At 50.3% G+C, this 9801-nt stretch overlaps 5 protein-coding genes across 5 annotated transcripts; 2 read left to right on the forward strand and 3 right to left on the reverse strand.

The window, feature by feature from the left end:
* Positions 1-60: 60 nt before the first annotated feature.
* BJX68DRAFT_233283 (uncharacterized protein) lies at positions 61-1201 on the reverse strand. Its single transcript, XM_071039608.1, has 4 exons — positions 956-1201; positions 544-894; positions 369-475; positions 61-303 (listed from the first exon to the last, which is right to left on the reverse strand). The coding sequence occupies exons 1-4, from the start codon at positions 1104-1106 to the stop codon at positions 202-204; spliced, it is 711 nt and encodes a 236-aa protein (XP_070900983.1). The 5' UTR covers positions 1107-1201; the 3' UTR covers positions 61-201.
* Positions 1202-1816: 615 nt separating this feature from the next.
* On the reverse strand, positions 1817-2953 carry BJX68DRAFT_44571 (PaaI family thioesterase). The gene is made up of 3 exons (XM_071049182.1): positions 1990-2953; positions 1916-1936; positions 1817-1865 (listed from the first exon to the last, which is right to left on the reverse strand). The coding sequence occupies exons 1-3, from the start codon at positions 2869-2871 to the stop codon at positions 1851-1853; spliced, it is 918 nt and encodes a 305-aa protein (XP_070900984.1). The 5' UTR covers positions 2872-2953; the 3' UTR covers positions 1817-1850.
* An 838-nt stretch (positions 2954-3791) lies between these two features.
* Positions 3792-4655, forward strand: BJX68DRAFT_265086 (enoyl-CoA hydratase/isomerase family protein; the record flags this gene model as incomplete). The annotated part of the gene is made up of 1 exon (XM_071045161.1): positions 3792-4655. The coding sequence occupies one exon, from the start codon at positions 3792-3794 to the stop codon at positions 4653-4655; it is 864 nt and encodes a 287-aa protein (XP_070900985.1).
* An 895-nt stretch (positions 4656-5550) lies between these two features.
* Positions 5551-6952, reverse strand: BJX68DRAFT_233288 (oxidoreductase, short chain dehydrogenase/reductase family). The gene is made up of 5 exons (XM_071039609.1): positions 6419-6952; positions 6056-6365; positions 5946-6001; positions 5785-5893; positions 5551-5726 (listed from the first exon to the last, which is right to left on the reverse strand). Exons 1-5 carry the CDS (start codon positions 6856-6858, stop codon positions 5694-5696), a joined length of 948 nt encoding a protein of 315 aa, XP_070900986.1. The 5' UTR covers positions 6859-6952; the 3' UTR covers positions 5551-5693.
* Positions 6953-7986: 1034 nt separating this feature from the next.
* BJX68DRAFT_265088 (uncharacterized protein) lies at positions 7987-9131 on the forward strand (the record flags this gene model as incomplete). The annotated part of the gene is made up of 2 exons (XM_071045162.1): positions 7987-8001; positions 8058-9131. The coding sequence occupies 2 exons, from the start codon at positions 7987-7989 to the stop codon at positions 9129-9131; spliced, it is 1089 nt and encodes a 362-aa protein (XP_070900987.1).
* Between the last annotated feature and the right edge of the window lie 670 nt (positions 9132-9801).

A 9801-nucleotide genomic window follows, 5' to 3' on the forward strand; every position in this document is an offset into this window, starting at 1 on the left:
AGGCAAGGTACAACCCGGAATCTATGACGATAATCAAAAGATGCTTCTCTCCTTCATACTAGGTAATAGAGTAGCTATTCTTGAAATGGCTCTCACGGTGTCATCCTCCGCTTCAACTCCTCTACGAGAAACTGCCAGTCGTATCAACATCGCCAAAAGTGCTTCCTCCATCTTTCCCTCCAGATGATCAGGCTTGGTTCCTCAGTTCTTTGTAGCCAGATCAATAGCCTGCTTGCAAATCTTCTCGAGGAGCCCTATAATCTGTGACTTGTCCGTATCCCATGAGAGTTTCAAGGCCGAGTACTATCCAAGTGTGGTCAGCATTCATTTTGAGAACAAGCTGCCGAGAAATCCTTGAGCTATCTTACCTCGCTGCCAGCACCAAGGTGCAGAAAGTGCCATTCAAAGCTATTGGTATGGAGTCCATAGATCCCCGTATTATCGCCGGGATTTTTTTTCTGGCGTTGAATCGTCCCTGTTTAAAAGAGTTTTAGCTCCTCGCTTACCCCTGTTTAAACAACCTGTGCCGTGGCTTTGACCTACCCATCGCCGTGAGAGCTTCCCAAGTCTTATCCTGCATGTCAAGCGAGTTCTCTTTGAGAATAACTAGGTTGACAGCCATCCTATTGCGCCGTCCATAAACCAAGGTGTAGTCCACGGTTGTCCTCACATTCTCAGTCTTGCCCTCGTGCACAACATTAGCGAGGAGCCTCTGCTGGCCATACAGACGGGGGGGATGGTCGGCAGTCGATGTATCACTCTCCTCGGTGCTGAGATGCGCTCTCTTCATCTTCGCAAATGCCCCAGATAAGATCGAGGGTAGTCTGCGGTCAATCAACTTTTCGTCGCGGAGCCCGGTGTTGAGTGCTAGCTGGCAGTCTTCAAGGAGGGATTCTGCATGGTATGATTCAATGTCAATGTGTGAATGATACAGTGAACGGTGAGCGAAACGAACCCATATGCTCCAGTTGCGTCGGATCTCCGGCATTCTGATCAACTCGCCATACTTCTTTGTCTTCTGCCGCAGGGATCGGGGAGATGGAGACGCCTAGCTTGAGGAAGTTGTCGCGCGCGGTTTGGGAACGGGCGTCCAGCGGGGGCTGCATTTTGGAGCGGATTTGGATCGATGGACGTAGGTTGGGAAGGGAGAGTGATGGAAGGATTGAGAAGCGAAGCCAATGTGAAAAAGCCTGTGGACACTCTTGAGCATTGAGCAAGGTAGCTGGGAGAATCAGGCGATACTGACGGTGGGCCAAGTTGAGAAAGACAAGCTTGGGAATTTATAGAGAGATAAGTAACACTGGGAGGAATTCACCCATTAACAAACCACATCCCATTCATTCTTTCTCTTTCTCTAACAACTGATTGTCCTTTACCGTTGTGTTATGTTCTTCTTAAATAAACCTATTCAATTCAGGGTCCCACTTTCAGGCTTCATGTGTCCACATTTTTCCTTCACTATTTCCTCAACAAGAGCCCATCACCTGTCCCTGATTGCAACTAGGTCCATGGGTTTGTGTACATAGTAGTGTACGATATACTTCTAAGGTCATTCACACGAGCTTGTTTACCATACTTTGCGAGCTTTTAGTCTTGGGTCCGACCTCCCTTGCCCGTCGCTGGCGACATATGCAGTATATTGCCATTGACTGCAGGGATTACGGCATTGAGACAATGTAGAGTCACACGCCATTGACAGTATTGTCAGCTTACTAGTGGCTATTCTGTGGCACAAATGTCAGAGATATGCCACGTTTGAGTTGCGAGCTCTGGTGTTCGGCTCCAGGTATGTTCATGAGATTCAATTCTAACAAGGGCTAAAAGCAACAGGCATCTCTATAGGAAATTATCTAGCAGGGTGTTGTCTAAATCTCTATTAGCCCCTTTGCTACCAATCTTGTGGACGGGTTCATACTGGATATAAAGGTACCATCGCCTGCCAACTGTCAGCAACGATCACAATCTTCAATCTTCTCAGAGAGTACAAACCTCTATATTCTTCGGCTCAACAAACAATGCCCTCGCCTCAGCAACAAGCGTCCCCTCCACTTCCTCACAACTCACCCCATCAGATACAGCTACATCCCTTCGTGCCATCTCCTCCACGTTAAACGCCCTCAAGCACCTCATCTCCCCCTGCAACCAAACCTTCCTCCCCTGCCTTTCAACAATCCTTGTCCGATAAAGATACACCCGATCCGGCACAGCAGGAGCCCGAAAATCAACGGACATACTCGCCGTCATTGCAGTGCGACTTTTCAGTACGGCGGCCGCACACCGCGCAAAGACGTCGTCGAAGAGGACGAATGAGAGACCACCGTGGACGTACCCTGGGTGTCCGCAGATATCGCGACCGATGTAGCAGGTTGCTATTACGTTACACAGAGGGTCTGAGGCTGAGGCCGAGGCAGGGTGAGTTTGGATGAAAAAGATTGGATCTGTGGGGAGTTTGGTGGGGGATAGTAGCGAGGCGCTGACGAGGTGGGTTGTATGTGCTGCTGGGTGCATATCGCGGTAGGGGCGGGTTTCGGTGTAGATAGGCTCTGACAACGATGATGATGAGGCGAGCGAACGGAGGTAGCGGGTTATCGGGAGAGATGAGATGAGGGCTTCGGCTGTCTTTTGGGTCTGACTGTTGATGTCCTTGAACGGTAGTGAGGGTGCCGGGGTTGAGGAGGAATGTCGGATCCAATAGCTGAGAGGCTGTCTACCAAAGCCAGTCTGGATGCAATGGAATTTTCTGGCAGCATATTGTCTGATGCTATTGTAGCGATCTCCATTCGAACTGTAACCAGTCCACCTCCGTGGGCGGCAGAATTGCGAACATCCAGGCAGGTATGTCGGGGAGGCCGCAACTGTTCTAGATCTCATTTTGATACCCTATAGATATTGGCAGCCCATTTCTCGGGTCGTTGTTTATCGGTATAGTGAGGTAAACCCCAGAAGTGAGTCCGTAGAGAGGGGATGATTGATCGGCCCGAGGCACTGAGCGAGAGCGGGTATGGACAGGACGCTCGGCGGCGCTACGACAAATAGTCTCGAGAATTGGAAACGGGGTTTTATCTCACTGTGAATTGAGCACATAAAAGGAACATAGACCATTATTAGTTACCCCGTCGGGACATTAAGTTGCCTTAGAACATCTAGCTCTAGTTGGGCCATGACACCGCATTTCTCACACTAACATCTTGTACACTCATCCCGCTCTACCGGCTCTATATCCGGAAGCATGCATTCCCAAGACTTTGTTCGTGTCATCTAATAGGACGCCCTTACGTGATTGAAGTTGACAACGTGGAATTGCAACAGCACATGCTTGGCCATCACTCAGGTTCTCTGGACACCGAGGCTGACCGACACTGGCGTTTACCCCGCTCGCTCTCCTTTTGTCCGCAAAAGACAGTATCAAGGTCATCAAGCTCGGTTTGAATGCTGGAATAAGAAATGGAAATAACAGATGTTGCGCCTCGATCAGATCGCTTTCCCCAGATATCCCGGCGATCGAGAAGGCTTGAAGTATATAAATTGTGGGGACGAACTGAGTTAGCCAGGGGACATGGGGATATCCGTCAACTCGTAGCCCTGAAAGGCTCGCTGAGTTTAGGAGACTATATCCATTTCCCCGAGGATATGCAGTAAGAGGATAAAACATGAGCCAATTGTCGGTTACCGAATGAGGGGTATAATTTTGGTCAGGACCCCGTTGTTCAGACCAAGGGCATGTGCTCTGTCTGCGATCATCGCAACTTCCTTAGCATACCTTTAGACAATCAAAGAGTCAAATTAGAACCATGAGCTCAAATACTTCTTCAAGTACCGACAACGAGCCTGACGCCGTCCAGGTATCCAAGACGCCCGAAGGGATAACCACAATCACCATAAACCGCCCGCACCGCCGCAACGCCATCGACGGCCCAACAGGCAAGAAGCTCACAGACGCATTCCTAGCTTTCGAAAACGACCCCAGCCAAAGGGTTTGCATATTCTATGGCGCAAACGGCACATTCTGCGCTGGCTTCGACCTGCACGAGGTCGCCAAATTCGAAGAGCACAAGCCCGGATACACAGGTCCTCGAATCGGGCAGACTGAGCGCGTCCAGGGTCGCAATATCGGGCCCATTGGACCCTCGCGGATGCAAATTCAGAAGCCGGTTATCAGCGCTGTTTCCGGGTATGCGGTTGCGGGGGGTCTTGAGCTGAGTTTGCTTGGTGATATTCGTGTTGCGGAGGAGGATGCTGTCTTTGGCGTTTTCTGTCGGCGGTTTGGGGTACCTCTTGTCGATGGGGGGACTGTTCGTCTCCAGGCTATTGTTGGGCTTGGTCGCGCACTGGATATGATCCTGACGGGCCGTGGAGTGGGCGCGCAGGAGGCTCTCGCTATGGGTTTGGCGAACCGCGTAGTTCCCAAGGGCAAAGCACTCGAAGAGGCGACGAAGATTGCACGGCAGCTTGTGACATTCCCGCAGGGCTGTATGAATACGGATCGTGCATCGTGCTATTATGCTGCGTACAATGCGGGCTCGTTTGAGGATGCTCTGAGCTTCGAGTATGACAACGGGATCAAGGTAATCGACTCCGAGAGTGTGAAGGGGGCAGCGAGGTTCAGTGCTGGCGCTGGACGGCATGGGAAATTCGACTTTGAGGGGAATCTTTGATATAGTCCAGTGTGAATCTGTATTTTCTCGTTAACATTTACTGTCAATTCTCGACCCACCTTTAGGATCATCCCTCGTACCTTGCTATCTTGGAATCTTTACCCTCATTAGAGATAGAAGGACGATGGACAATAGACGCTATCAGTCGCACCTCGTAACGTACTATAGTCATGGCCAAGACGAGAAGGTGCCATCGGGCCATCCCACAGGTCGCTCCTGCCTCTCTTGGGGCTCTATCCCTGCGCCTTCCTGATATAGCGACTTGTATCACACACAAGGAAGGCGCGAAGGACGGGGCGTCAGTCGCACCTTCCTCGAGCTATGGAACGTTTCGCGCCTGAACGAGGGAGGTGCGATCGTTCAATCTCAGTCGCTCCTGCCTGTTCTAGTGCACGCGCCTTCCTAAGTTGACTAACACCTTTGACAAGGCAGGTGCGCTCCATCGCTCCTTCCCGACGGACCATACTCATAGCCCTCCACGGGGAATGTGCGACCTACCACGGTCTCCATGCCAACCCCAGGTCGCTCCTTCCACGGTCTACTGTTATGATCGCTCCTTCCTGAAATAGTGACATGCCATTTGAGGAAGGTACGACCCAGCTCCTAGCTCCTTCCCAGTTTGCGAATATGTCCATATCTCCGTAAAGGAAAGAGCGACTATGGCTTCCTCAGTCGCTCCTTCCTGTTATATGGCCGCGCCTTCCTAAAGTGTCAAGCATTATATAGGGAAGGTGCGATGAACCATGACTCCAGTCGCGCCTTCCCGGCCATACAACTTCGGCTCTTATAGGGAAGGAGCGCCCGAGGTGCGCGGCGGATCGCTCCTTCCGTGTCCAAGGTGGCGCCCGTCCCTTCCTGCAATTAGAGTAATCGCAAGAAAGGTGCGATGCCTTGCAAGTCTGGGCATCTTCGCGCTTCCCGATGATGTCTATATGATTAATGTACCGTAGTAGAACGTATGAAGATCAACATGCCTCTAATTTCTGATGTCTATTCCCTGTATTTAGGGTTGTATATACATTATCTATCCACGCTCCCTTAGGCCTTCTTGTACAAATGGCCGGGCGAAGCCTATGTCAATGGAGTTAGAACTGTTCACTCTGTAAGAATAAGTCTGGTCGCAGCCTACCTGGTGACTGGGGAAGATAAGAGTATCGGCAATTACGACGTTTTCTCTCCGACCAGCGGCGAAAACAATGACTTCTGCGATATCTTCAGGTGTGAGCGGTTCGCAGTTCCTGCAGATTCAGTTAGCACCGTGAGACAAGAATGAGGTCACGAGAGTCCTACGCATAAACGGCATCGGCCTTTGACTTGTCTCCGTAGAAGCGGACAACTGAGAATTCCTGGAACGTGCCCTGTCAGTCTTGTTATGCTAAATGCATATAGGCGGCGCTTACAGTCTCAACTTGACCGGGGTCGACCTCAATGATGCGAATTCGGGTGGAGATGAGCTCCTTCCTCAGTGCCTCGGTGAAAGACTTGACAGCAGCCTTGGTGGAGCAGTAGATACTACCACCGGGGTAGGGCTCGCGGCCAGCAATGCTTCCAATGTTGATGATATCTCCACGGCCACCGTCGCTGCGCTTCTTAAAGATGGGAAGGACGGCTTGGGTCAGGTTGATCAGACCAGTGACGTTGGTTGCAAACATAACATTTATGTCTTCGGGATCGATGTTCGGGGCCTGAGCGACACCCTTGACAAGACCACTGTAGCAGTTTAGACGAATACTTTTGTTTGTGGTTATGCCGCTGGTACTCACGCGTTGTTGACCAGGACATCAATATCCTGGAACTCAGCAGGAAGAGATGGGACAAAGTTCTTGACTTCCTCCGGGTTGCTAACGTCTAGCTTCACAGGGAGAGTCTGAACGCCGTCACCAACCTCCTCCTTGATTTCTTGAGCCAAGTCCTGGAGGGCGTCAATGCGCCGCGCTGTCACGATAAGCTTCAGGTTCTTGGGAGACGTGCGGGCGAACTCCTTTGCTGTGCTTCGACCGATTCCCGATGAGGCACCGGTGATAACGATCGTCTTGCCCTCCAAGCGCTTAGCCATTGCGGAAGCCATTGCGCGTCTAAATGCGGATCCGATTATTGGAGACGTGCGAGGGAGCGGGGGAAATGCGGAGGTTAGGCCGAGGGAGGGAGAGGAGAGTTGACGAAAAGCTGCGATTGAGTAGCGAAAGGACCAGAAATGCTTCATAAAGAGACGTATACGCGCCTGACTCACACGAGCAATAATTAGAGAAACAGAAACACGAGGAGAGATAAGGGAGCGACAGTATATATAGCTGGAGGGTGCGGGGACTTGAATGATTTCGCAATAGCGGGGCGGCTACGTGAAAGACCAACACGGTTAGTCCGGTTGAACTTTTGGCCGTGCTGCGCTCGGAAAAAACTCCGAGCATGCGGCGGCGATCCGGTGGCACAGCAGACCAACCACGTTGCTCCCACGTTTTCTATACTCCATCTTCAATGTCTGTGTTACTGAATGAATATTCTATATGAAGACTCGCGCACCTGGAGATTCAAGACATCACAGAGGCCCTCATTCTGCATATTGCTGGATCTTGGATATGACGTCGTATCTCTGGTCACCTGGGCGAGTTTGGGACAGCTCCTATCAACTCACGGCTCCGAATTATCCCTATGACCTCAGATGAGCCGAAAGCACTCTCGGATTGATGGCATGCCCTCTTCGTGCAGACCAGGCATCCTACACTAACGGAAAACGCAACTTTGCTGGTTCATGTTCCGAAAGTCACCTAAGTGGCGCCTAGCGCTGGAATGTCCCAAAACTAACAAACAAAGTTTTTCAAGGATGCCATTCATGGTGGTGAGATCGATTATGACTTTTGCAGTCTACCGGACTGGCTGGGATTTGGCTCGAGGATGATGCTGGAATCTGGTCGTGTATTGCCCTCGTCTCTTCCGAGCCTGTCGTTGTAGGCTGTGGAAGTCAGTTCCGACAAGAGTCATACTTGACAAACTTAGGCGAAACCAAAAGTATATTCCAGATGGTAGGCGTGGAATCAACGTATACAAACCTTCTCCTTTGTCTTTGCCTCTTCTTCCTCTTTCCTTCTCTCCTCCTCTGGCTCTCATCGTCATCCTTGCAGATCTTCTACACCATTATATCTGTTTTTTCTTCGTTCACCACCGATCATCATCTACAATCTCATCATTCTAATACTACTATTCCTTTATTACGCATTTCTCACTCCAGGTTTAGCCAAAGCACCATCAGGTGGTCGGTCTAAGCAGTCATCCGATTATTCGCTCCCCGTGGGACTTGCACCATACCTGGATCTTTAGTGGTTGCACATACATCATGTCGACCGGTAACGTAAGTAGTCTCCTTGAGTAACCGCATCTCAATGCTAACTGGTACTCCTTCCCTAGGATTCTCTCGACTCCAGCTTCTTCACCTGGGCAGAAGAGATGGAGGCGCAAGAAGCCTGGGCAGAGGAAAGGGGTGCACCAGAAGCCAGCATCAAGAGTACAGCTCCCGCTGATACTGTACCCTCCACCAACGAGGATGATCCACAGGCCGAAGATAAACCGACAGCCAAAAAGAAGCAGACAGCGAGGGACAAGCTCCGCGAGTTCGAGTCCAAGGGCCATGGCACGGTCTCCTTCGTCGCTTCTCTCGTGGCAGTCCATGAAGAGTTTGAGTACCGAAATGTACTCTTGGATTTGCCTGGCGGCCAAAACATTCACCATTTCAACTGGTTTGGAGAATCTGTCTGCCAAAGCAGCCTCACGCCTCCAGAGATCTCTCTCTGGTACATGACGACACGGCCCAGATTCGGCTTGATGTCGTCGTCCGACATAATTCGAAAGACAGCCACTAAAAACAACGCAGAGAAATGGGTAGATCCTATTGTCATCCGTGTGGATAACGGGGTGCGCTTGCCCCAAGACGCAGATGGCCTGCTTCGCTTTGCAAAGAGCCGGACGCAAAAGATGTACACTCCACACGGCCGGTGGCAGTCTGACAGGGAGGATAGGCAAACTTTCTGTGACGATGGCGAACCCTCGATTTACATGAGGACTGGGATGGTGGTAGGAAATGGCTTCATTGAGGGCACGTCGATCCGTACCAGAGCCAACTGGCTTCGGTACGGACAGCTCTTGAATGCTGTTGAGCTAGAAGACTTGAAAATAGCTGAGAAGGGAGAGGAAATACCTGCATGGTATCGTCGCGCACACGCGTCGGAGTTTAAGAGGCCCTCTCCGCTTAGCCGATCAATGACGCCGGAAGATCTCGAAGATGACTACAAAAATACTGATAACGCAGTCCAAGATGGAGATTCATCAACCTTGGTTGCAGCAGACGATGTCGAAACAGCTCCAGCCGAACCAACCTACCCCAGACGGTCTGCTTTGAGGCGGTCTATCTTTACGATTCCCATCACCCCTCCGGCCCACGACTGCGACAGCTTGAAACCTGGATGGTCCGCCATCAACCGTTAAGCTTTCACCCAGTATGACCTTAACAGATGAGACTTCTTCTATCAACATCTATCCCTAATACTGACGCAGTACAGCGCGATATAAACATCACTTAGAATGAATTAAAGGAGACCATACTTCGGCTGCATTCGTATCCCGTTGTGTCAACAAGCGCATTCATGACCTCGCCAACGGCTTGAGCAGTGATTCCGGACTTGCTCAAAGCTTTGCTTCTCCCCCAAGATGTGACCACTAACAACAATACCTTCTTGTTCTTAAAGACATGGGTTGCTCTTCTCCTTTTGACCGCATACAACGAAACGAAACTCATACGTTTACATCTTTTCATAAAGTTCAAAATTCAGTCAACCCGATGTCTTCGCCTATATGGACTGTATCCTTTTTTGGAGCCCTTACACACAGAGACCTGTGATATATCTTGCATTCTCATCATACTTGAGACTTGGTGTATGGCGTCTGGTAATAGTAAGTTTGGAAGGTAGCTTAGAACTGTCTACGTATTGGTGTCTGCTTGCTTCTCGATGTTTATTCATCTCGTTTTTAATCACCTTCTTTTCTAGTCCTCCCCTTTCCCCTTTTTCTCTCTTATTGATCATAGACTCTCGTCTCCGTCTTCTCTTATTACTTCTCTTATTACTTCTCTTATTACTTCTCTTATTACTTCTCTTAT

The sequence above is a fragment of the Aspergillus pseudodeflectus genome (assembly GCF_044049435.1).
Source record: "Aspergillus pseudodeflectus strain CBS 756.74 chromosome Unknown BJX68scaffold_13, whole genome shotgun sequence".
Taxonomy (NCBI): domain Eukaryota; kingdom Fungi; phylum Ascomycota; class Eurotiomycetes; order Eurotiales; family Aspergillaceae; genus Aspergillus; species Aspergillus pseudodeflectus.

Excerpts from the sequence above, each read along its gene's own strand:
- BJX68DRAFT_233283 (XM_071039608.1), bottom strand. The coding sequence starts at position 1,106 with ATGCAGCCCCCGCTGGACGCCCGTTCCCAAACCGCGCGCGACAACTTC. Across the intron at positions 476-543 it reads GGAAGCTCTCACGGCGATGG|GGACGATTCAACGCCAGAAA; the intron begins GTAGGTCAAAGC and ends TCTTTTAAACAG. Across the intron at positions 304-368 it reads ACCTTGGTGCTGGCAGCGAG|TACTCGGCCTTGAAACTCTC; the intron begins GTAAGATAGCTC and ends ACACTTGGATAG.
- BJX68DRAFT_44571 (XM_071049182.1), bottom strand. The coding sequence starts at position 2,871 with ATGAGATCTAGAACAGTTGCGGCCTCCCCGACATACCTGCCTGGATGT. Across the intron at positions 1,937-1,989 it reads TTGAGCCGAAGAATATAGAG|GCGATGGTACCTTTATATCC; the intron begins GTTTGTACTCTC and ends GACAGTTGGCAG.
- BJX68DRAFT_233288 (XM_071039609.1), bottom strand. The coding sequence starts at position 6,858 with ATGAAGCATTTCTGGTCCTTTCGCTACTCAATCGCAGCTTTTCGTCAA. Across the intron at positions 6,366-6,418 it reads GATGTCCTGGTCAACAACGC|TGGTCTTGTCAAGGGTGTCG; the intron begins GTGAGTACCAGC and ends AAACTGCTACAG. Across the intron at positions 5,727-5,784 it reads TTATCTTCCCCAGTCACCAG|GCTTCGCCCGGCCATTTGTA; the intron begins GTAGGCTGCGAC and ends CCATTGACATAG.